Genomic DNA, 27,325 nt, shown 5'->3' on the forward strand with positions numbered 1-27,325 from the left:
ATTTATTTAAATTCTATATCAAAGAGTTTAGGGTTGATCATGGACGGGTTTACAAATATGTTCCTAAACTCCATGGTGAGTTTGTGCACATATATGCACATGTTCCTTCAGGATGCAGGTTATAGTGACCTCTGCCAAACGCCTTTGATAGAAAAGCCTTGGTCCCCTGCAATCCTCTTAGTTCCAGCTGGCTTAGATCCCTCTGTGTCCCAGAGGAGGACAAATACACCTCATCTCACTCATCTCATCCAGTCAATCATTCACAACTCCCCCCTCCATCTCCACCGCGCTGCCATGGGCCGAAAGAGACGTGCACCAGGATGAGACAGGGCAGCGTAAAAAGTTGTGCTGGATGGAGGGAGGAAGATGTGGGAAAAAAGTGGGTGAGGGAAGGAACCGAGGAGGAAACGGGGAGAACTTGAAAAAAGATGCAGAAATAAATATTAAATGTATACAGCACACTAAATGCATTTGCTGGGAAAGAAAAGGATTAAGAATAACAGACTGAGTATGATAGTGGATGAATAATTGAGCACATGCCATTAGTGAATCCGCAAAGAGCAATGGGTGTTTGTGAGTTTTTCCCAGCAAAGGAAGAAATAGATGGAAAAGTTTTGTGTGCACGAGAGTACAATCCTGGCTTTTAAATTAGTTGGCAAACATCAGTGTCTTGTACAAAAGTACGAAGTGAACTAATATTTGGACGTTGTAGGATGTTTTTCATCAATGGAAAAGACTTGTAGTGTAGTAATGTAAATGGACACTCTATCAAAGCCAAATGTTAACTAATCCATACAGTTTGAGAGCAGCAGCAACCTGGTGGCAGATTAGCGGAGGCTTCTCTTCCAGTGACCTGCTGTCCTGGGTAACTCATGGGACTGACGTGGAAATAAGCTCTTTTGGAGCTAAAGCCAATTTACCACCAAAGATTAGGGCAGATCTGTCTGGACAGGCCAAAGACGCAGCCCTGCCCCTGCCTCTCTCACACACACACAGACAGACATGCCTATATTAGCTCTTTACGTCTTTCAGACCCCAGGACGGAAGAAAGCAAGATGGAGGAATGGGAGTGAGAACACAAAGACACATAATCATAGTTTATGGGGTGCTGGTCTTTATTTCACTTACATGTGCAGCCAGAAGCTGATTCACTTTTTATTTTAAATTAACATTTTTTAATTTAAAAAAAGAGGATCAGGATGAGTTTCCCCTCAGTCCTACATGGCAGTGAGACAACGCTCTTATTCCCGCACCTCGGCTACATCGCACAGCAAAAAGAAATAAATCATGAGGACCCACAGAAAAAATACATGTATTATAACAAATACACCCACAAATTTGCATTAATTCTATAAGAAACTACCACCCCCTCCCCTTTAAATAAGGTTTTTTAAATTCACAATGAACACAAAGAAAATAGCATGTCATTATGTCAATGCAGCAGAGTTTTATCAGGTCGAAACAGCACAGGAATGTGAAGTCTGAGACATGTTGGACTTGTGGCAGATGTGAGAATTTTGAAATGTATTTCTTTTTCAATTCGCTACCTTTGTTCAACTCTAAATATCCGTAAACAAACATTTCCCCCAAAGCAGAGAGAGAATCTTTGGTATAAACCTCTTTTGTTCTTTTTGTAGTTAAAACCATTAAAACTCTTAGTACACTAGAAAATAAATCAGCGATATTAAAGACTATTTAAGCTTTCAGTTAAAACAACACTGGAATCCGGAGTACAAAAGTTGGAGGTGAATTTTGGTTGATAGAAGATAGTGGATGCTGAGCAGGTTATAGGTCCTTTGGTCCTATCACGGTCCCAAACACAGTTGGACAGACGAACATGGAGCCTACGTGATCAGCATTTTTGCTTTTTCTTGATTAAAAAAAAAAAAAAATCATTATGGAGAAAACCAACACCCCTCTCTTCCTCTCAAAACCACAACCCATTACAGACACACCCACAAACACACAGTTGGTCACAAATCACATCCGGCTACTTTATTTCCTGGGATGATGGTCTGGTTTGAACTCTCGTTTCCTCCTCCTTCCCATCCGCCCTCCTTCTCTGGCCTTTCTTTCTCTTCATCACCAAGCACGCCCCTCTTCCTTCTTTCACTCCCTTTTCGCTCTTCCTTTTTTCTGCCTTTTCCCGTTATCCTCCACCTCCTCCACTTTACTGTGACCGTTAGTTACCGTCGAGGTGCCGTTTGCTACGGGCTTGCCTCCCTTCTGCGAGAAGGAGGGTTTTCCCCGGTACGCGTGGTAGTAGAAGTTAGCGAAGAGGATGATGAAGGTGACAGCGTAGCCGATCAGAGCCCACTGCATCCAGCAGGGGAACGGGCAGCCGGTGTAGAGGGAGTGGCCGGCGTGGCCGATGGTCACGTGGAACTGGATCTGTTGAAGACACAAAACTAAGTCAAATAATGGAATAATTTCCTAACACAACAACAAAAAGTTCATTTCACACACAAAACTGTTTTTTCTTTTATAGATATTCCTAATACTATATTTACATTACACCCAAACTACGAATTGTCATATGTCTCAACTGCTTCTCCATAAAACATTGGTGTCAAACAAAACAACAGCTATAATACCGTGATGTGTCTTTTTGTAGTGCATGCAATTTTGTCTTGGACCAAACGGCAATATTATGACTGAACGAGTATTGTTATGGGAGTTTTCTGGAAGCTGGTGAAAGGAGAACTCAGGCAGCAGCTGATGTCTTATGCAGAAGATTTGAATGTAGACCTGATGCATCAAGGAGACCAGAAGGTGGAACAATGTACAAACGCTAACAGAGTAACATGAGCAATTGTCCCCCCCAAGTCTGAAGATGTCTCCCACAGCATCCCAGTATATCTCCCTCTAATTGCGTCAGCACATCCATGAATGGCTAGAATTGCTGTCACTCTCTAGCATCTCATTGGATAGTTAAGCCCAAAGTATGCATTCGTACATGATGGTGTAATACGCAAAAGAGTTGAAGTTGGTACCCCTCTGTCTGTCGCATCTGAGTTAGATATGAAAGTCCCTAAGCGTAGACACTACAATGTACTGTTGGTTGGCCCTTTATCCATAACCTGACCTTGGGTACTGCAAAGAGAGAAGGGAGTGTGTTTGGTATTAGACAGACAATATTCTCATGTACAGATATAATATACACTATATACCTAATATATAGTGGCATATACAGTAATGTGTGAGGATGGTCAAAAATTCCTCAACAAGTACAACAGTAGAATCAGGGCTAAATCAATGGTGTTATTTCACCATTTTCTAAAAGGGTGTCTTGTGATTAAAAGGCCGAAACACCTGATGACGCTAAGGTACACAACTGAAGATATGTCCCCAACATCCGCTGGTGGTCACTAACATCGGCTAACATCAACTGGTGGTAGGCATTAATTAGGGCGGAAGAACGTACAAGCGATAGTCTCCATCTTGTCCTATGTTCTGAAATGGGACAGTGTTTAGTTTAAAAAGGCATAGAGGTAATGATATCTGATCTACTGAGCAGGCCACATGGCTTTCATAGTGCTGCTATACCAGCCAATAGTCAGTCAGATTTACCTACAGTCTCAGCGTACCCTCAAGTCCGGCCTGTATCATTGAATACAAGGCCAAAACACTTGAGGACGCTAATGCCCACAACTGACGTTATGTCCCTAACACCTGCTAACATCTACTGGTAGTTGGTATCTCAAATTGTGCAGAAGACCTTCAAACGTACAAGGGACATTCAGCATCTTTTCCTATATCCTAACATCTGTACAAAAATATATTTCTGCAATTCCGTACCCACAGAACACAGTGAAATATATCCATACAGTAATACCCACCATCTGAATAATGGTGAGGTACTTCTTCCACCAGAGGTACTTCTGCATCTGAGGTCCCAGCGCTGCCAGGCCATAGTAACCGTACATGATGACATGGATTCCAGAGTTGATGGTCGCCCCAAAAAATGCTGTGGAAATAGTTCAATTTGTATCAGATGTGACGGTGGTTGTGTTATTCATAGTAAATGGTTTTCATGCAGCTAATGGCCAATAAATCCAAGAACAAAGATCAATCAGGTTAATCTATCAGCTCAGGTTCCTTTCACCCACCTTGTCCACCGGGCACCCACTTGATGCCAATCCACCACAGGATGAACATGGTGCAGTGATGGTAGACGTGGAGGAAGCTGACCTGGTTGAACTTCTTCCTCAGGATGAAAAAGGCTGTATCCAAGAATTCCACTCCTTTGGAGAGGTAGTACCACCACAGAGCAGATGCTATCTATAGACAGAAAACAGGGGACAGTGAATAATTGCACTGTGGTGGATCCCGGACACTAACACCTTTGATAGATGACAGCTTAAGTATGTAAATACAATTTGCAGACATGCAAATGTCTGCAAATTGTGGCAAAAAAAGCGATCATGTGACGTCCTTCAATCAATGACGTCGTGACATTTGCGAGTTTTTTTTTCTTGTGTGTCCAATGCGAGAAATTGAATGTCCACCAGGTTAGCTTTATCGGACCTTTTTGCCTTTATTGACATGACAGTGTAAGGGTCAAATGGGGGAGGGAGTGGGGAAGACATGCAGCAAAGGGCCGGGTAGGAACCAAACCTGCTGTTGGTGCAGGAGGACTCAAGCCTCCGTACATGGGGGCGTAGCGTTACTTTCTGAAAATGTGCACAACCAATGTGTACATGTCGTCAAAAGCAAGTTTGTCTCCGGCCTAAAGCAACAACCAGTGAGGGGAAATCCCTTGTCTGAAGTTCCTATATCTGTGAACTAACAGTCACATTAACAGTTGGATGACGAATCATTAATCTCAGAGAGGAAATTCAGTTAAATTACAGTTCAATTCTAAAATGATGTGAAAAAGAACTGGAAAGCAAACAGGCCACAAGTCTGTGTTTTCTGCAATTTAACCCTGTCTGACACACACACATGTACTCAGCTGCTCTATAAGCCATGGCAACTAGGCATCTCTGATCTCTTAGTAATGCCATCATTAAAAGGCAAGCCCTGAGATGGGGGTGGAGCTTTAGGGTGGCAAGACCGATCTACTCCTCCCCCCTGAGTGCAGGGCCACACCCTCTTTGTCCTGAAATCACTAGAGATGTCAACTTTTACCTCTAACTCCTCCCTCTGGTTTTTTTCCTCCTTTTACCCCTGGCAAAAGTAAACGCGCTGAAAAAGACTACAGAAAGAGCCATATAAACGTCAACAGAGGTGTAGGCAGAAATCATCATTAGATATGCAGACACATTTGTTCGGTGGTTTGTGTGTATATACTTGTCTTTCTGTAGTTGTGAGGGCCAATTTTTACTTTGAGAGGACATTTTGACTGGTCCTCACAAATTCTGGGGGTGTTTGAGGTTTGGTTTGGTTTTAGGGTTTGGGTTAGGTTAAGGCATTTAGTCGTGATGGTTAGGGTAAGGCGTTTCAGGAATGCATTATGTCAATAAATGCCCTCACAGTAGAGTGACAAATGTGTGCATATGCGTGTGTGTGTGTTTGCCAGTCTTTGTGTGTATGTGCATGTGTGTGTGTGTGTGTGTGTGTGTGTGTGAGCGAGCTTACCCTGACTTCATTGAAATCATTTGAGTAGTTGACCGGCTGACAGAGGTAGCTGTATCCTGCTGCTCTGGTGGCTATTAGGAGCTGAGGAGAAAACACAAAAAGACAGAACAAGGTTGAGAGGAATCATGTTGATTCTTACAACAACTACTGCAGTGAGCACAAATAATCCCTTTTAACTTGCTCTTTCTCATGCAAGTAAGGTGAAGACATTCAAAGATGCTTGCAACACAGTTTCATGAAAAAAAAAATCTATATTTTGTTTTCGTAGTTTTCTATACGAATCTTTTTAGGGTCAGAGACATCCTCTGTTCTGCAACTGCTGCAGTGAATGAAAAGAAAAAAATAATCTACATTTCTCTGTTGTGAAAGACAGAAAAAGACACACACACTAAACTCACTTTACAATCATTGAAACATTAAGTTAGAGTGAGACACACTCTGTTTCTTTCTTTCTGTTTAGTCGTATGTTTGTGACAGCAGACTGTACTGCCAGTGACATACGGTGTCTTCACTGATGTAAAACATGCAACGTGCTAAAAGTGTGTGATTAATGTCATGAAAGAAAAAGAAAAAGCCACAAGGGGAAAAAACAGCGGCTGCTTCTGGGTTGGAAAGAGTAAACTTAACCTCTTCTGACTTTCGGAGCACATATTGTTACTTCACTAAACTGTGTCCGAAAGGCTTGAGTTATTTGACGTATACTTGCATTTATGAGGATTGCAGTATTTAGAGTCAGATGCAGAACTCACTGTTTGACCAGCAGAGTTTGTCCTGCAGAAAATGCCCAGTCCTGTGTGTTGCATTCATGGGGCATTGTATGTAAACATCCAATGCATGGGGGCACTGACCTCTTTGGCGATGTAGAAATTGAGCACGACCATACTGAAGTTGTAGACTATGAGAGTCCTCCGCAGCGTGAAGGGCTGGCGGTCCTGCATGTATCTAGGCCCCGCCCACAGGAAGAGCAGGTACAGGCAGCTGATGGCCAGTGTGGGTAAGGGAGATGACATCATCGGCCATTTCTCCACCCGCTTGTCTGGAGGAAATATTATGGGGTTCATGTCAGTGGTGGGAAAACATCGGTAATAAAGGGAGAGGATGGCAAATGGAAATGTCACAGATGTGCATGCTTATTTTCTATAGTTAAGTAGTCTAACTGTAAAGATACAGGATCCAGTGCAAAGGACATTGTATCATGAGTAACAACAGCTTTAAGTAATGGCTCAGTTTGACCATGGAATCTAAACAATGTATTTAAAACGTGAAATTAAGCTAAATGCTACGATTATTGCACAAACTGTCAGTCGCTGCTTCCTGGTTCAACTTTTACTTTTCAGACTTAGCGAGGCAGTCGAGCTCTCACGTCATTTTAAAATGCAATAAACGATAATAATACACTTATACGGTAAGATTGTGAAACTGGACATTTTATCGGTTATCAATCAGTTTTAGACAATCATCGAAATCCAACTAGTGGGATGATGCCGCGAATGTTGACAGATCATAGTTTGAAACCAGCCTAAATGTAATGAGTCACAATGCTGGACACAAGTGAGTGTAAAGATCTTACCTGCTATAGTAAGGCTCCATTTGTAAAATTCTACAGTGTCATTCACAAAATGTGTTACAACCTCCATGGCTCTGCCTTTGGTCTTGATTATGCTGCAGCAGGAAGAAAAGGACATAGAGAGAAAGAGAGTCAGGACCACCAAATTAAATTACAGGCCATACGTGGGCCAGTGTAACCGATAGCATGAGGAGCTACTGTTTACACATGTTGTCCGCTCAGTATTCATTACACATTGCTCCTGTAAACGACTGAAACACATCTCGACAGTGATAAGCCTGTGGGCCCACGATGGGCTGAACCCCAACACAACACTTTTCTGCACTTTTGTAAACTGACTTCTCAGGGTGTTGAGTTCCCAGATATATATAAAGTTTGGGATTTACAATATGCTGTGTGATGTTATGCTACAACATGGACAAAGGTTTGCTGTTATACTCTTTCCAGCATTTGCTGTAAATGACCCATACGAGCACATTAGGCCTCCTGATCTGAAGCTGTACTCTAACATTAACCTCCCCAGGATGAAAATTCACTTTCTATCGATTCAGATGATTGCTGCTCAGTCACAACAGTTTGAGATAATTGTGGGAAATGGGATGGAGGGCATCGAGCAAATTCCTTTTCTCTGTCATAGATAGAACATTAAAATAAAGATTGGATGGATGGATACATGGATAGGTGGATAGGTGGATAGATGGATAGATGGATAAATGGATAAATGGGTGGATAGATAGATAGATAGATAGATAGAGTTAAGCGTAGACATTTTTATACCAACCATTATTTCTATTACCACTATTTCTGCCTTTACATTACTGTATTTTACTTATCAGACTGACTTATAGGACTTTTATTTTGTAATGGACTATTTATACTTTTACTTTAGAGATCTGAATTTTTCTTCCATCATTGTCAAGAGATGGATAGATGGATAGATAGATAGATAGACAGACAGACAGACAGACAGACAGACAGACAGACAGACAGACAGACAGACAGACAGACGAATAGATAGATAGATAGATAGATAGATAGATGAGCATCATTACATAACAGAGGCGTCTTATCCACCTGACAGTAGGTGTCTCCATATTAATCTATAATTAATCCCGTGCGTCAGATCAGCTGTCCTTTAAATATTTAGTAAAACCTAAGCAGACATTAACTACGGCCCATCAGCGAGTGATCCCGGCACAGGAAAGTGCTGAGTAGCCCCGGTGGCTGCACATGACATGGGTGTGGACATTTATATTTTTAGCAGGACTCCATGTAGTAATAACAGACTGTGCTGGCAGAGGGGGGGAATCAGATAGAGAGGGTAAACCGGGTTTGTGTTGCGCGCACACACACACAAAGAAAGGGGCGCATGTGTCAGCAGGTTTCGCTCGGACCGCTCAAGAGGCTTAAATTCAATTGATCAACGAGCTTAGATGTAGGCCTAAGTACAAATGCCCAACGAGCCACGAGCCTGTTTGATGGTTACGTGCCTACATGCGCCATGTGGCTGAGAGAAACCTCCTCCATGGAGAAAATGAGGGAATTGAACCTGCAAATTGTCACATCAACACTCATTGTAATTTTGCATTGGGTAATTTCAAAATAAAATACCTTACATATTGCACAATTTATTCATAGCAAATCTACATTTTAAAGGGCAAATAAAACCATTTAACGCACGTTTTATCTTTATTTTAGGTTAATTCTATCGTGCGCTTTTACGCACTGTGCAGATTTAACAGGTGGGCGCTGAGAGCGGATGAGGGAAATAAGATTAGCCTCCTAACTACAGTGAAAAGTGTTTCCATCGACGCTTCAAGATATATTCAACACACACACACACACACACACAAACACACACACACAAACACACGAACACACAAACACAAAATGATGGGAAAACACGCAGCTACTCACGTCCTGGATATTTAAGAGCGTGTAATGACATCCGGTGCAATTTGATGCCCAGCTCCTCTCAGTCACTGCTCAGATCCTCTTCTTTATCCTCTTCTTCCTCAGTTGTATTTACCGCCAGTCACTTTCTGCACCGCTCCGGTTATTGTTCGACATTAAAGAGCAATTTGGCAAAAAACTCTGGACAAAGGCAAACGGAAAATCTATGACTACGTTAGGCCAATTATGCATCCGGTCCGTGCGCGCTCAGCCGCATCATCTTCTCCCTCCCAGCCTCCGGGACACTGAGAAGCCGGGCGGCACTGCGCATGCGCGATTCCGCTCGCGTGTCTCGCGTGCGTGTGTTTTGCGCGTGCGCAGGGTGCTTGGCAGAAGGGCTCTCGTTCGTTCGTCCTCTGCAGACTTCAGTCGAACTATAAACCAACTAACTAACCTCTCAACTAATAGATCAAAATATATAGATGGGTCATAGATGCAAAGCTGAGCGCATGTTTCTCCATCCTGAATAAAAGTGTCTACATCCATACGTTTGTTTCCCTGCAGGTTGCTGGTCCCTGCCTGTGCTGTCCCGCTAGATGGCGCTGTCAAGCTATCGTTGGCCCTAGAAGTCAACTACCATCTGTAAATATCAGTTCTCCTCTTGCACAGCCTCAGCAGAGATGAAGTTTCTCTGGAGGAACCCTGATTTATTCTGTCACAGTAAGTAAACAATAAACATTCATCCCTCCGATGCAGGTTATTCAGTTCATATTGCAATTTGTGGTGGCCCTAGGGGCTCATGAACTAGCCAGTGTCTTCTCAGCGTGGCATAGACTGTGCCAATTTTCTGAGGCCCTGGTTCATTTAGAAAAGGCTCCATCACTCCTTTCCCAGAGTCATTAGTGGATGTGCTCTGTTACTTTGCTTTTCCATGAGCTACCATGATAGATCCAGCTGGATGTAACATGTGCGTGTGTCTGTGTGTGAGTGTGTGTCTGTGTGTCAGTGATCCCTATGTGCTGGTGAGTCAGAGTTTAGAAGATCTCATGTCTCGTCGCCCCAAAAATCGGAGACATAAATCTATCCTGCTGAGGTCAGAATCTCATTCTCATTCGGTGAGTGTGCATGAACCAAATCCCTAATCTTTAATAAATCGGTATATTTCCCCGAAAATACAGGGTCTGGATCTGGATACAATAACAATGATATGGACACTTCTATGATGTAACAACATAACATCATTTGTTCTGATGCAGTTTTCTGTCCATCGCTTTCCTCTTGGCTGAAGTGTGGTCATTTCTGTTTTGCATTCCAAAGAAAAGATGTAATTACACTGTAATAAGCATCCTACCCATCCCCGCCTGAGGATGAGCAAGGATGGGACTGATTTTGGAGAAGAAAGTAATTTGGCATAAGTGCAGTGTTTGTACCTTTTGAATACAAAACTGTTACAACTGTAGAGGAAGCAACATGCGCCATCTACAGGCCAACTTTTGCCTCTACATTCTCTGCAGGTTGCACATGTGTAAATATTGTCATAGCTGTTTCTTCCTCTGTGGATGTGTGTATAAGCGTGTCTTTATGTGCTGCTGGAGTCACTTTTCCATCCTTTAGGTGGTGTAGATTTGGCACGTGTAGCTCCCCCATGTGGGGAGTTTTGCAGCTTTCTGAACGTGAATGTTAAACATAGAGAAATTTGTGGGATCCACCTGCCTGTCTGCACGCTGTTGGTCTCATCTCCCTCGTGCACACACATAAAGACACATTCATATCCGTGCACCGGTTTGGTTTGGCATATGAAGCGGGAGGTACGTTTGTGGTCCTATAATCAGAAATGTCCTGACTGCTGGTCTGTAGTTCCACTGACCACATGAGTGTAACCTGCAGGGTTGGGCTGGCTGCACATTACAGGCTGAGTAAATACACTTAATGTTAGAACAGCTCTGATCGTGCATTAACAACTCCCAGCTTCATGACAGCGAGGCAGCGTTTCTGGGAAAAATGGTGCAGCTCCTGTGATATTCCATCTGTAAATGTAGTCCCATTGAGTTGTGGATGTTCAGCTTTGTGGCATCTATTCACGGTTTTCTCCATAATGAGACAATAATGTGTAAAATTAACATGCTTTTAAAATTGCAATGTAATGGAAACAGTAGACATGGAATCATTAGTGGTTATTACAATCATTATATGTATTAAAAGTCATTATATTTTCAAGTATTAGAATAAAATGGAATGGTACAATACCCTATACCTATTGGGAGTTTTATATGTAATGTCTTATCTAAGACCCAGAAGTTTTTGATGAAAAATAACTGTATAATAACATAAATTCTGAAGAAATCTTGCTTGGATATGTATACAAATTAAAAGGGCAATAGACGACATCAGGGACATGTTTTTCAAGAGTGAAAATAAAGGCAAAAAGATGGAAATAGAGAGTATTTCTTTATATTTGGAATAGTTTTACCACATATCCGTACAAGGGGGGGAGCATCAAACAACGCCACATATAAATTTTCTTCTTTGAAGAAAAGGACACCGCAGTGTTTTTCATATTATGTTTCAAATGAAATTCGCAAAAAGCTGAAAAATAAGCGCTGTATCCATTTTCAATATTGTCATTATGGAAGCATGTGTTATGTAACCGCAGAGTTTCGATTCTCATGTTGGAAAGTACTGGCAACATCCAGAGACCTTATAAAACAGTGGTTACAACAAAACCATTGAGTCTTTCTTCAATGGCCAGTTTGACTTAATGTGTGTGTGTGTGTGTGTGTGTGTGTGTGTGTGTGTGTGTGTGTGTGTGTGTGTGTGTGTGTGTGTGTGTTTAGTCATTTTTGTACCTCTTTGGGACCTATTCCAGTGTAAACACAGACCTTTTCAGGACCAGTGGACCTTATGGGGACCAAAGCTCAGTCCTGATAGTGCAAATCTTCATTTCTGAGGTCCTGGTTAAGGCTATAGAGGAAAGATGTAAATTGTCGTTAGGTTAAGGTTAGGGAAAGTGGTTTGGTGAGGCTCTGCACAATGAATGGAAGTCAATGCAAAGTCCTAATAAGAACCGCTGTGCAAATCTGTGTGTGTATGTGTTCAAGTGGTTATGTAGTAGAATTTAAGTGTCATGTGTTGTTGACTGAGTTTCCTGTTTTTACTCTTCCTCTTCTCTTTCTCTGGCTTCTTTCATTTTATCCTTGTCATGTCTCTTCTTTCTTTTCTTTAGAATCCACCCTCTGCCCTTTTCTGTCTGTTACGCCCCCTCACTTCTATCACTCTTCATGCTCTTTACGTTTCCTCTTACATCTGGCAGTGCCATTTTCAGAAAAGGGTACACATTTCAGTTTCCAGTCCACCATCTCTTTTCTCACCCCCGAAGCATCCACCAGAGATAAATTAACTTGTGATTTATGCTGGAACACACTGTGTGCATACCGCCAAAGTCTGTGCGAGGGAAATTTACTTCTGTAGGGCACATTCACAGCCAACCACCTGGGACAAACCATTTTCCACATACCGCTGGAGCCGCTCATGGTTTTAAAAAAGTCTTTTGGGAAATACCGCTTTTCCAAAACACTCTGCTGCTGCAGCACTAAGGGGATAGTTTCGTTCACACGAGACTCCTGTAACCGGGAGAGGTCGGAGGTCAAAGTCTTGCAGCATGAAGTGCATGTGTGCACATATTCACACATTCAGAAAAACTCCCACAACACATCGACGGATCAATGTATCAACAGATGCAAAAATCTCCGTGAAGATGTTTTCTGGAGTCCAGCCTCTGTCTCTGCACGTGCGGCCAGGAAATTACAGGCTTAAGGAGATTTGGTTTTGAGACTTTTCTCAATGGTTTTTCTGTGTGTGTGTGTGTATTTGTACTGTAGGTGTGCTATGAATGTCAAATCAGCACAATGCACTTACATCCTTAAGTGGAACTCAACGACTACAGCATATGTGTTTCAGGTTATATATATCATTGTCATATATGTGGAAAAGTGCACCAACTTTTTCATGTTAATGACTGTACTAACGCTGTGCTAATTTGTGCCCCCTGCCCCTTAACTAAGTTTTCTCCCATTGTATCTTATTGCCGTTTTTTCTATAATCTTGATTGGGTCCGTTCCATTCGAGTCTCGTGGTTTTAATTTGAAATTCATATACATCAGGCTGAGATTTAACTGGCCCCATTCGGTAGTTGATCTCTCTCAGTCTGTACCGGGGCATAAGGTCACAAGCCTGTGCCATTTTTCAGAACTGGTCTTTTATTTTACGGCCTGCCATAAAAACGAGACTGGAGCTGCACACATTTATACGTCTCCTTATGTGCACACACACACACACACACGCTCTTGTCCTCAGTTGGCCTCTGTGTGAGGGGAACCCCTCCCCTGCTGTAGTGTGTGGTCAAAAGTGCCCACATGCACAAAACGCAAGGCCCAGATTTCTTTCTTTCTTTCTTTCCTTTCTTCCTATCTTCATTTCTTTCTTTGATTTCTTTCCTCATTTATTTCACTCACTGTGTTATGCTTTCTTTGTCTCAATTCAGTCCATTTTTCCTTCATCGCTGTCTTTCAGAGAAAGTTTCTCTTCTGTTTTTCATCTCATTGGCTTCCACATGTCACATGTCCATTAACACTCTGAGTCACACATTCACATAGACATGTTTTAACCTTTTATTTATACAGGGTAGGTTGGCTGAACACAAAGAAAAAAAAGATAAATGAAGAAAATCTGTTTAAAAAAGGTTATATACAGCGTATGAGGTGATTATTTAGATTTTAAATCAAGATACACGTACTTTAAGTTTAAAGTCTACTAAACCACATGTGGTATATGGTTCCTGAATCATCAGTTGAGTTAAATATGAAAGCAAAGATGACATGATAATGGCTTCTCAACGTAAACTAGAACTAGCTCCTCAGACTGTATAATTTATACATACTGGCGGTGGTGAGGTGGGCAGGAATCTCCTCGGCACACCCTTAATTACAGGTTTGGATTCAGATCTGGATGTACCCATCCTCACACGCTGATGTCTGTTATAGATATTAAGAGTAAATGCATAATGAAATAAAACAGTGTAAATATTTAAGGTATTTAGTCATTAAGCCGAGACAGGATTGCTACACAGATGAACTTGTAACGTGTTTTCAGTGGCTGAAAAACAAACATGCACACCCTGTGATGAAAGAAAGGAGCAATATCTACAATGAGGACTTTTTGTTTCAGGGCATGTGTTTGTGTGTGGTCGCCCTTTTTTGTGAAAGTTTCCACTGCTGTGAGAGGTGAGCTTTAACAGATAGTTAGATTAATACCGTCACCATATGGTCTTCTATAATATTTTCATTACCTGCGGTGCGGCCTGTCAATCACCGTCGAGTGCAGACCACAGACGTTATACAGAGGGAGATCTCAGGTTGGTGGCTCTGCGGGTGCGGGTGGGGGTGGGGGCTCGACTTGGCTGGCCCACCCGTTCTTCCCCGATGAAACCCGAGTCTCGGCCCTAAGCTGCACGTCCAGGAATGACATTCTTTGTCCTGGCTTCGGCCATAGCGTAACCTATGCAGTGATCCCAGCATACTGTTGTTTCATGCACTTAATGAAAAGCGGCCTCGTAGCACCCGCAGTGAAATAAGAGAGAGTGAGAAGAAAACAACATGAAGACCAACGTGTGAAACAATTAGAAGTTAATTTGCTTTTTATCCGTCTATTACCATTTATTATTATGAGGCTATGATAAATCTTCTGTAACCCTATGGTGACGTAAGCATGGTTAGTTACATTCACCACAAACAGTGGCCATTAGATCCCTATGACCAAACTCCACTTGTAAAAATCCACTTATTTTTCAGCTATCTACAATATATTAACAAACAAGGTCTTTGCACAGTGGGAAAAACCCTGTAAAAAGCTTCTCATAACCCACTTTACGGGCTCTTTACGCAGAATGTGATGAATGTGCGATCCTGATGTGAACAGTTTGTAGGAGTATGACTATATCTTGAGGGGGAAAATGTTTTTCTCCGTGGAGTAAAGTTAGCTGGAAGCAGGTACTCTCTGTTCACTGAACTGGCATCACATCAGGAAATATGATTCCCGGGTTTTATATTTCTCAGTCTTTCACAGTGCAGTCGCTTATCTCGACTGTGCGGAGCAACCGGTTGGATGGTGTAATGCAAAACCATAAAAAACAAGTACGGCTGCACAAAACAAGAGTAATTGGATCAGTTTTAGAGTTACAAGAAGTTTGATGTGCAGCCAGTAGAGGGGATCTGCCACTGTGGCCTGGAAACCAGGAGTCAACATGAAGCCTTTCCAGTGAAATGTGGTCACTAATTATATTTGCAGCTGCTTCAGGACTATGTTAATAAGTCCAGAATGGGGACATGGTTAATTGGGACAGATAGGCTACATGGCAGATTTAGATTTACTTGAGTTTTCCTGTCTGGGACAATTTTTTTGTTTCTTTGAGTTATGCTCAGTGAAGAGATTAAATTAAAATCATGAATTGAAAGCTCAAAAGCTAATGTACGACAATGACATCAGTCCTGCTCATGTACTTAAAGCAACACTATGTAACTTTAGCTGAGCAACAGCGCCCTCTACAGCCACATGTGGTCCTGTTGGGCTCCGTGTTCTAGCGACAAAGTGGTTTTCACGTAGAAACCCCCCCCGAAGCCTTTCAACGTGTTGACTGCATAGTCCCACTAACTGAACTGAAACACAACTGAATAGTGAATATTACCCATGATCCCTGGCTTTGTGAATCAGAATAGCTGCGGCTGTTACAAATACACCAAACTCTGTTTAGAATTCTTGATAAGTTTTCTTAATAATTCAGTTTTTTAATGACTTCTAAATAGTTTTTAACTGACCTACAGCTCAACATTACTCTTGAGCTTGATGGACCTGATTCTGACAATTTGAATCATTTGATTTTGCAACTGTCAAATTTCTTGGAAAGATATTGAGTGGAAATTAAGGAAATGTGGAAATGAAAGCAGAACCATTCTTCCTATCCACGTCAGTGTACCATAAGGAAATATTTTGACGCTGCTTGCATACTTGCGTAGTATTGCTTTAAATACAAATTAAAAATGTAAAGGTGGTCTGTCTTTGGTGACAAATCATCATACTACACTATCAAAGTGTGACTTTGGAATGCTCCAGCCAATCAGATGTAAAGTGGTACTGCATGATTATTGCATTTCATACACATACATTTGATTTGTGAGACACAGATTTAAAAAAGGAACGGTTGAAATTGGGTCAGCGGCCGAGATGTCCTGGTTTTCAGTGGCTGGTATGAATCAAACTTCAAGCAGCTGGATCCTACCATTAACTCTGAAGCCAGACGCTTTGAAGTTGCCCGTTAAATGCTCATCTTTCAAATTCCATACCTCGACTTTATAGCGCAGGGTTTTTTTTATTTTTGAAGTATCAAGCTTTACTCATTATCAAGGTTATTTCCTCAACTCCCTCCAGAGTTTCCACAGACTGTGGTAGTAGTATAGTGTATAGTAATCACATTCATAGATTGTCCTTTTTAGTTTTCCCAAAGACTTAATATTGATTTTTTTCTGGAGCTGAATCATGACTGTTAGGAACCATTTGTAGCCGTGAGTCCATCAACAGCACTCTTTCTGCCTAGTGTGCATACTGACGTATATCATATACTTTAAACCTTCTTATATTAGTATGGAGTATGGAATTGGGGCAGCATTAGTTCTAGGCAGGAGCTGCAGGTATAGCAGTCGGTAGCTAATCCCCTGCCCCAGAGAGCTGAAAGCCTCTCAGCACTGTCACGTTCTGTTAATGTTAATCTGGACTGGATGCATTGCTGAAGGCTGACCCACTGCCTGTGAACCTGCCGCGGCCGAGGTCAGAGTCTGACGTCACCCGGAGAGGCAGGGTGACCTTTGCCAGTGTGCCGCCCTGCCATGGTTACCTTCAAGAAGCTGGGTTTAAAATGCCAAAGACCTTTGAAAACTGTAAGATTTCTGTATTTGGTGATTACTCAAATTAATACAATTTTTAAAAAGAAAGGAGCGCTTATAGCTGTTAAATATTTGTGCATTGATAGACTATTAGCTTGATTTGACCTGCGGAACTTATTGAGGCGTTATTGAGGCGTTGCAGCTGTTGTCTGTGCACAGGTTTTCTCAGCCAACTCTGTGATGGACAGTCTGGTAAAAACTGATACACAGAGCAGAGGGAAGCACCTTTATTTTGGACATATGCGGATCATACCATCATTTTCCTTTTAATGAAATGTTTGCATCAAGGGGGGGGAATTTAAAACAGTTGTTTTTTCCAGGAAGGAATTCAAGTGGTTTGAGTCTTTAATTCAACTTCACATGTGGCTATATAAGCCACATGTGACCACGGTAAACCAGGCATGCAGGTATTTATTAAAGTTTTCCATGCAGCTCAGCAGCTGTATATCGCAAAAAATATTTATATTGAATAGACCATACTTTCCTTAGTTCAATGCAGTGTTCTGTTGGAGACTGACCAATAATATTAATATTAATATTAATATTAATAGTTATAATAATGTGTGGTGCTTTAAAAAAAGGGCAGACAGAGAAAACAACTGAGAAGCAAGTAAAGCCACACATTCAAATATAAACTTTATAGATATAATATAACTTACTAAAAAATATTTATCGATAATAATGTCCACAATTTAGATTTTATGTGCATGTTTTTAGCAGATTATATTGTATAAGACCCTAATTCAAAGTAAGGGTTTTGGCAGTGCCCAACTCAAATATACCAAACAAGGGTCCCTTTATAATAATTATAAATTAATGGGGCCCAGTGTGTGTTAAGTAGAATAAAGGTTGTTCGTTGTAACTCACTGCCACTGACTTTGGTTTGTGATGTGATGCCCATAAAAACATGGCTGCCCCTCCTGTGCTCATAGAACTAGGGTTACTATGCATAACCTTAAATTACATTGCATCTCATAATGCACAGTTTACAGAATAAAATAGAATACAAATTATCTCAGTGTGTACTTTAATAGTGTTTTATGTGTCTGAAACATCCCCATAGACTGTATATAAAGACGGACGACCAAAAGCCAAAGTGTCTTGATCGCCCCCTGGTGGCTGGCTGCAGTATTGGTCATAAATCCAGCCTCCTCCCTGTTAAGGAATGGGACTAAAATAAAAAGCCAAAGCACATGCTGAATAAAGTTTTTCATCATTTTGGTTTCTGTCATTTTAGGGAATTCTTATTCTCATTTGATGTAATGAAAACACTGTGAAACGTTATGATTTCCAGCTGAGACCAACTCGCGAGGACTCTGGCACCAAATGACGTCATCGGTGCAAAATGGCGACGTTATATCCGGGATATTTTGGCTTCATTTCTGAATAGCAGGAGGAAGTGGAGATGTGTTGTGCATCTTTATATATTTGAACATCCCGAACACAGCCTAATATAAATTTAACGACTCCTCTAAACAAACTAACTCAGCAATTATATATATCCCTCACACACATGTAGCACATAATTACTTCCCCAAATTGTCCTAAAGTTGCCATGAATCCAAGTGTCCATGTCTGCTCATTGTAGCACCATTTTTTGTCTTCTTCAGCAACATTACTTGCTGGTCAGAGGGCAAGAGAAGCACACGTGGAAAAAAAATCAGTAGGGGCCATACTGCATATTTTGTCAATCAATATCTGTCCTGTTTCTGATTAGATTAAATTCATTGACTTCTTAAACATTCCTTTAACTTATCCTCAAAGTCAGCACAGACAGAAATAACAGGTCAAACTGCCGATCCTGCCGCTGGTGTGTTGTTATAGTGAGCCCGACACTGGTTTTACTCATATTTAATCTGTCAGCTTTGGTTACTAGTGGTTAATGCTAAAGCTGCACAGGAACAGACTTTCTCTTTGTCTCAGTGGGGCAGATATATAGGAGTGGAAAGCACCATGGGCTGAGGGGGACCAACCCCCCATAGCTCTTTGCTCTCTTCATAAATGGAACATTAAGTGTGGTTGTATTCTTCGGCAGAAGAGGGAAAAACATGAATAAGATCAATTTAGTAAGAAATATAAAACAGAAAAGTTTAGGCACAGAGCCCTGATGCTTGTGCACCACATGCGCTGTGTTTCCTAAAATATTTTTGCACCAATAAAGCCTGGCGTTTTATGACCATAAAACCCTTTTTCACCCAATGGTTTCTGTTTGTGCCAATACGCATTTGTCATTTTTACCACTCAGTATGTACTCTGTAAATAAATACTCTGTAATTTTCTGTTTTCACTCATGTTCCAAAAATGACCTTATTGTGAAAACCCAATGTACTCACAGTTACTGGGAGATTCTGCTATTTTTCACCTTGAGCCCTTTATTTATAAATGTGGCTGTGTAAATGAATGGTACTTACTAAAACGTTTGGAGTCGGTCCAGTTGGTTTCGCCGGCAGCTCTGACACGACAGCAGTGTAACGGGGCAACAGCGACAGTCCAGGAAATGTCCACTAAAAGTGTTTTCTTTCCACCAATAAAAGAGTTATTCTGGGTCTTTGCTAAGAGTCCGGCAACGTAACACATGTCTTGCTCACTGAGAAATGTCACTCACAACCGTGCAGCAGCTCGTTTCATTTGATGTAATTGAGCTTACTTCCAGAGTCACTGCAGGTAATGGATATTTCACGGTCCATTACCGACCTAATCCTCTATTATTTGTCACTCTACCCTTTACATATCACACACTTGTGTTGATCCAGATGTCTGCTGACTTCTCCCAATCTTACCAGCACCATGCTGTCCTCAAAACCTTTTGGTACATTACAGCACATAACCAGTCATAAGCTGTAACTATATACCTGTTTTCTAACATATTCAAACTACAACACCTCATGTTGAACATATTTTAACATAGTCCCCAACATTATTACGCAGTTCTGGGAAATTCTGGGATATTTAGAACAATGTCATTAAATGAGGAAAAAGTAGTAGTTAAAAAAAATAAAGTCGTAATAGGTTGTTTCAAGGGAGAAGTAATAATCTTTCGAGAATATAGTCATAATTTTAGATTAAGAGGGGGAATATCAGAAGATCATTCTGATACCTTGCAAAATTATACTTTAGCATATGTAATATGTGTGATATTCAAGTTTCACCATGAGATTTGTTTTTGTATCCAGAAGAAGTGAAAGTCCGGCGAGCAAGGTTTCTCTTTGCTGTTTATTTCTTTAAAAAAAGATTCTTTATTCTTATTTATTCTAACTTTCTCCGAGTGATTTTATGACTTTTTCCTTGTAATATTGCACCAAAATTCTGATTATATTACGAGTTTCTTCTGAGATTTATTCTCATAATATTATGACTTTATTCTCAAAAGGGCAGTTCCTCTGGTACTGTCTGTGCTGGCTCACTATCTCTGTGGCACGCCTCAGTGGAACAGAGCCTTTGTTGACGTTATTTGTTGCGCCCCATGTGTTCACATCTGTTTTGCATATCATATCATAAGTGGAATAGCACGCAGTAAATATTATCAAAATTGGGTAATAATGCGGTCATCCAATCAGGGCTGTTCAAAGCCTACAAACTGCACGTATGGTGTCATCCAAGTGGCCGTAAATCCGACATTCAAATTCAACTCGAAACAGAGTCTTTTACATAATATTTTAGCCTAAATATCTGCTGTTTTTCCTCCTCCCAGTTACTGAAGCAGTGACTGCAGCTATCACAAATCTGTTTTTGCGCAGGCTATATGTTTATTGGCTTCATTGGTATTGTTCGTGTGTGCTCATGTGTTGGAGAGCATGTTTACTCTTAGCATGAAAGATGAGCTTCCACTTCTAGTTTGCATATGACTGTGTTTGATCTGATACAGTCTGATTCTGTATAATGGCTGTAAATTTGTAAGCCCTTTGAAGGCTTGTCTGCTTTAAAGTTTAGATTTGCATCCTTCGCAGTGTTCTGTCATTACCTTGTATATTTTACCCCACAAAGTCTTTCTTGTTTTGTTTTTTTATAATGTCTGTCCTTAATCCTTAAAAATAGTCCAGGCTGGCAATCTGTGTCTACTTGTAACTGAATACTTTCATCTTCAGTCTTTTTCAATGAAACATTTGTGCAGACATCCACAGAACCCAGAGGACACTTCCAAACAATTTGGGTGAAACCCTGACTTTCAATCTATAGTGCCAACACCAAGTAAAAGTTTTCATTTACAGATTAAACTTCAGTTTTGTCGGAAAAACAGCAATTGTTGTGCCTTTTTACAAAGAGACATAGCATGGATGTGGAAGTCTCATTTTAACTTCAATGCAAATCAGTTTTGCACAATATATATATATCATTAATAAGTTATTATATCAAATTGTTTTACATGTTTACAATGAAAAATAGAAATGGGTGTTAGAAGATATCTGAACTGTTGCTTTGGCTTTAATACCACTGCGGAAATGACTTTTTAAACATCCGAGTTTTAAAGGCCAACAAGAGACAATTATGTTGAAACCCCAGTTGTATTCCCAAAACAGAGATTGCTCCGGGAGTTTAGAACAGGCAAAACCAAAAAAATCCCCAATCTTTCCCCTGTTGGTTTGGAACTCAGACTACTCTGGAAACAATTCCACTTCCATTCAGACATTCTTCCAGTTAATGAGGGCGTGTGAGGTTTTGTAATGCAGTATATCTTGTATATATCTATACAGGTAAATGTTCAGCTCGTAAAATATCAAATGCCCATTTTTCGTTACTATGCCTCCTTTAAAAACAATCTAGATTCTGAAGCAACAAAGTTATCTCAAGTCAGAAATTCAATGAACTTGAGGATTTTCAAATGTTATTGCAGGAATAATGTATCAACAAAGGCAATGACTCAGTGGAGAGCAATAATCAGTCGTAAGCCTTTCAGTCTCCTGCTAAGAGTTGGACCTTCAGTTGTGGATTTTCTTTTCAGAGGATGCGGCCAGTTATACAACCAGACTTTTCAGAGTTAATGGATCAACACAGAACTGGCTGTGTTGCTGCTATAAGTAGTAGCCTGTGGGCTGTGATGTAATTTGAAAGGTTTGGATTTAAGCAGAAGTTATTAGGGTTTTGTCTTTGGATAGATAAAAAGGGCTTTTTGTGTGAGTAGTAATTTCCATTTGTCCTCAGTACTGGATGTTTCTCAAACACATCTGCGCAGTTGATGTGATGAGAAACATTATGTTGTTTTTTTGCAGTTACACTTACTGCAAAAAAAAATACATGTTCATTTGATCCAATAAATAGTGAGACCTATTGAATTGAGGGTATGTGAATGGATGTTTGTTGTGCATTAAGTTGCTTGTTGCATATTGTCTTGCCTGTTACCATCTGGTTGACCACAGTAACTCCACTCACCCCACATAACTACTTACAGTAAATCTGTCTTCTAATATTTAATGAGAGACTAAGTGATGTAAATTACTCATTTCAAATTACGCATGTTAATTGATCCTTTCCTGACCAGTTAACCATAACCTCTGTTATGGTTTTGTGATCGTGTGAGAAGAAAACATGATGAGCATTCTTCAGCGGGTGGGGGGGGGGATTGAGCCACATGGGTTTTATTTAGCAAAAAATTAAACGATCTACATGGAAGATTCTGTCCTGCCAAGCAAAATGAGATGAATAGTTGCATTGTGAAATTTTTTTTTTCTTGCTGAGCTTTGGGTGAATCGTTTGATACCGCTCTAATTTCAACTAGGAGGCTAATTTAGCCTGCATGAAGACTGGGAGCTAGCCTGGTTCCGTCCAAAGTTAAGAAAAATATCTGCCTACTGTTATAGAGGTTTTCTGGAAGCTGGGAGAACTCAGGCAGCAGCTGATGTCTTATGCAGAAGGTTTAAATGGAGACTTGATGCATCAAGGAGACCAGAAGGTGGAACAATATGACAACTCGAACAGAGTAACATGAGCAATTGTCACCCCCAAGTCGGAAGATGTCTCCCACAGCATCCCCATATATCTTCCTCTACTTGCGTCACCTATTCGAACAGCACATCCATGAATGGCTAGAATTGCTGTCACTCTCTATGTTACATGGAGGTGTTCGCACCTTATTGGACAGTTAAGCCTAAGGTATGTATTCCTAAATCACATTGTGTCCTTACGTCTTGCCACCCGTGAAATACGCAAAAGAGAGGAAGTTGGTGAGAGTTGAAGTCGGTGCCTCTCTGTCTCGGTGCATCTGAGTTAGATATGAAAGTCCCTAAGCATAGACACTACAATGTACTGTTGGTTGGCCCTTTATCTATAACCTGACCTTGGTACTGCGAAGAGAGATAATGGAGTATCTGTGGAACTAAACATGCACTATTCTCCTGTACAGATATAATATAATATTACATTATATACATAATATAAATAGGCATATGCAGTAATGTGTGAGGATGGTCAAGAATTCCTCAACACCTACTAGCACCTCTAAAGGTGAATGAACATATTGCATCTTGTTGGTATAATCTGTGGAAGACTTTGGTTTTTCCACAGATTTAATAAACAATATATTATGAGTTAATTTGTTACAATTACAGGTGCTGGTAGGCCAGCTTTTACTCCAGGTTCCAGTATTCATCCTTAGCTAAATTAGCTGTTTTCCTCATTTTCAGTATTCGTGCTAATCTAAGCAAAGATATCTATTTCCAGTTGTCATGCTAGGCCAACTGGCTATAGCTTAATTTCAGTGTTCAAATATGAATGTGTTATCAATCTTTTTCTCTCTGCAAGTCACAGAGACATATTATTACCACACCAATTGATTAAACATGTTGTAAATTATTTAGTCTGTCAGTCTTAAGATGTGAGGTTTTGTAGTAAATGTATCATACATTCTTTGACACCTGTGAATGTTCTAAAATGAAAGCAGCGAGTTCTTTTACTCTTGTTGGGAGGGACAGTAGAGAATGGTTGCTCGGATACAGGGCTGATTTTGATTTGCCTGTTGAGATGCTGAAGTTTCACAAACCACAATATGTTTCATGTGAAAGATTGAAAATTAAAGTTCCAGCCATTCTTAGAACTGGCGCCCCTATGTTCTTAGTACAATAAGAAGTTGACTCCTGTCCCTCTGAACTGGAAACTTGATGCCATCCTCACATTCTTTGTAACAAACAATCAATCAGGCTGTCACAACATTAGCCAATACCACTCCTGATGGATTATTGATTAGGCCTCTGGAAGACAGTGCGGGTCATTCGAGTGGTCGGTGTTGTTGTGAAACAAACATTCCTGCTGAAGGACTGAGAATAACTGCAAAGTTCTGCACAGATTGACAGTTTGAAGACTTGGCTTCATTTTTTGGGGTGAATCTTTTCATTATAATCCCAAGAAAATATTTTTCTCACCAATTTCAAACAAAAGAAATTCTGAATTTTTTCTCAATAGCGATTGTGTGAAATGTCGGAACATATTAGGCAGACCACGTAGATTAGCAGGTCCAAAGGGAAATAGTTGGGGCGCGCCATTGAAATATCTCCTAGCTTCAGCAACATTTTACAAATGCCAAGATTCAGACGGATGCAAAATGCCTCTAAGGTCTCAACTGGAAAGACCAAGGACGCAGGGATGTCTGTAAACAGAGTAGGACACAAAAGCCACATGCCCACAGACGCACATGCACTCCATCTATGAGGGATGAATCATCTGGGATCTGATGTGGTTAATGGTGACCAGTGTTTCTCTGTGTGCCCACATTCCTCCCTCAATGCCACATGGGGCTTGATAGGTTTCGCTGAGTCATCACAAACTTTGTTTGATTCCCACATTTCTTTCCTGTGGCTGCCGACTCAATGAAAAAAGGTATCTTTCTTTGCTGAAACAATAAAGTTAGACTTATAAATGGCATATGTGGGATAAGAATATGCCTGTAGTGACTCAGGAGTTGCATTAGGTTTATAAAAAATGTGAAAAGAGTACTTGACCGATATACCACTGCACTCTTAAACATTGTTGGATGGGACGGTTTTAAAAAAGTATAAAAATCAATGCAGCGGAACCAGAACCAGCGATATCATCATATTTTTTCCACATATTTTTCCTTATCAAAACATTGTGACTATAATGCCCACCAAGCAACTTGACCGCCAACAAATCAGTTAGCGATTCGGCTGTGTTTTACTTTTAGTGGCTAATGTGGCCTTGAGCCGCCAGCCCCAAACTGTAATGAGTTGCAGGCTACAGAGTTCTGGTAAGATTGTTTCTTTTTCCCCTCGCTGATTTTTTTCCATTTTCAAACTAGTCCCCAGGCCATAACTGATGTTGACTCATGTGACATCACTCGACATTGTTGACAGATGTGAAATGTTGAAGTGTGGCTCCATGCAGAGCCTAAAATTATTACATTTTGAGTAAAAATATTACAAAATATGATTGTGTAATTTCAGCAAACATATATATACTGAGACATCAAGTAACACACACACACACGTTTGTACTACTATTTTATTGAGGACACTCATTGACACAATACATTCCCTAGCCCCTTACCCTAACATCCAAAATAGATGAGTAACCTAAACCTTACCCTAACCTAACCCTAACACCAAGTCTTAACCCTTTCAACAGCCCATTGAAAAAGTTGAAAAGGACCGGTCAAAAATGTCCTCACTTTGCAAAAATGTCCTCACTCTGTAGGGTCTATGCTTAAAATTGTCCTCACAAAGATATAAGTACAGGAACACACACACACATACACACACACAGTGTCTGGAGGAGCTTGTGCTAAAATCAGAGATGATTGAACGCATCGCAGACGTCTGCCGTCACTGAAATTCCGTTACTCTTTCTGATAATTCACCAGACAAGCGGTGGTATGTTCAGTTCAGACAACGACTACCAACTGGAGCCTGCCTGACAAAAACATCACATCGGCCTTTTCAAAACCCAATAACGATCCTGACTGTAGATAAGTCTGTAGTGAGTTTGATCGGTCGGTGGACCTTGAGGACAGTTTATTCAAAGAAATGCATCAGAAATTTTGTTATTTTCACAATCTGCAGCACTCACACATCAGTGGGTTTGTTAAGAACACATTTCAGCCCATCTCCTCTGCCTCATAATTTCCAGTGAGTTTACAAAAGCCCCGCTGGGTCGGCACTTTCTGCAGCATGTAAAGCACTAGGCGGTGAAAAGTCACGTCTCCTCCAGTAACACTGTGTGTTGAGCCACAGCAATCATTTAAATCTAAATTAGAACCAAGTGAAGCATACTGAGCAAATAAAGTGGTCTGGAACATCAAAATATGTTATTATATGCAGATCTTTTGTTTTTAGTTGTCAACCAGCTCACTGTAATAGTCTGAAGTCACAGCTGTGTGGTAATCCTCACTGCATGCCCTACCTTAGGCGACCATTTTTGCTTTTGATGTGTCATTGTTGTTTAGTATCCCGGACTAAAAAGATGTGGCCCTAAGCAGCAAAAATGTAAATCAAGAGTTTTAAGAGTTTTTTTAATTCTCAAAATTCGATTCTATTCATCAGAGCAAGTAATAAAGGCAAACTTCTCTGAGGCAGTTAACTATGTGCGTTACAGTATATACTGACAGACAACAGCACAAATTGTGACCATGTGCTGAGGGAAGGTAAAGGCTTTATGGCCCTTCACAACAGCTATCACTGAGGTATTTATGATTCTGTCAGTGTCAGGCACAGATGAGGGGTTGGGATATTTTAGTCAGGGTGATATAAAATGAAGTTTGAAGTGTTCATACCAACAGGAGAGGGTTGAGCTGCTGTATATCCAAATCTGGAACTGATAGTGAGAGAGAAAGAGATAAAAACAGGGAGCACAGATGGTAAAAGATCAAATGGATGATGCTCTATCTCAGCATTTTCCTTATATCCATGGCTCCAAACCCAAGAGAGAGTAGAGTAACTGGCAAATATAGAGTTTCATAAAAAAAAAGAAAAATAAAGCCAGTTGTGTTGTATGTGGTATTTAATTCTAAGTAAAATACATTTGTCATGTTCATTGTATAAATTCACTCAGTAGCATGGTGATTTGTTTTTTAATAGTTGAATGATATAAAATAAATAATTGGGTTTTGGTTACACAGACAACACATCGTTAGTAGGATCAATTAATTCTTGGTTTTGGTCTTGACTTGGAATATATTGACTGTAAGAGAAAACTGCTATTTCAGTTTTTCTTTCCATTAGTGTGTTAGTAAAGTTTTTGTGAATTAAAAATGTCTGCAAAGTTCAAAAATCCTTAAGTCAGTGGAAAAAGAAACTCCTTCTGGCCACAGAAAACTCCTGAAGCTCCCGAAACTCCTCAACAGCAGTTTGGC

At 40.6% G+C, this 27,325-nt stretch overlaps 1 protein-coding gene across 1 annotated transcript; it reads right to left on the reverse strand.

Moving 5' to 3' along the window:
- Positions 1 to 1,097: 1,097 nt before the first annotated feature.
- Positions 1,098 to 9,356, reverse strand: elovl4b (ELOVL fatty acid elongase 4b). Its single transcript, XM_035144773.2, has 7 exons — positions 9,065 to 9,356; positions 7,151 to 7,242; positions 6,429 to 6,616; positions 5,581 to 5,661; positions 4,110 to 4,281; positions 3,840 to 3,967; positions 1,098 to 2,391 (listed from the first exon to the last, which is right to left on the reverse strand). The coding sequence occupies exons 2-7, from the start codon at positions 7,215 to 7,217 to the stop codon at positions 2,110 to 2,112; spliced, it is 918 nt and encodes a 305-aa protein (XP_035000664.1). The 5' UTR covers positions 7,218 to 7,242; positions 9,065 to 9,356; the 3' UTR covers positions 1,098 to 2,109.
- Between the last annotated feature and the right edge of the window lie 17,969 nt (positions 9,357 to 27,325).

Source organism: Hippoglossus stenolepis, chromosome 20, assembly GCF_022539355.2.
Source record: "Hippoglossus stenolepis isolate QCI-W04-F060 chromosome 20, HSTE1.2, whole genome shotgun sequence".
In the NCBI taxonomy this organism is placed as follows: domain Eukaryota; kingdom Metazoa; phylum Chordata; class Actinopteri; order Pleuronectiformes; family Pleuronectidae; genus Hippoglossus; species Hippoglossus stenolepis.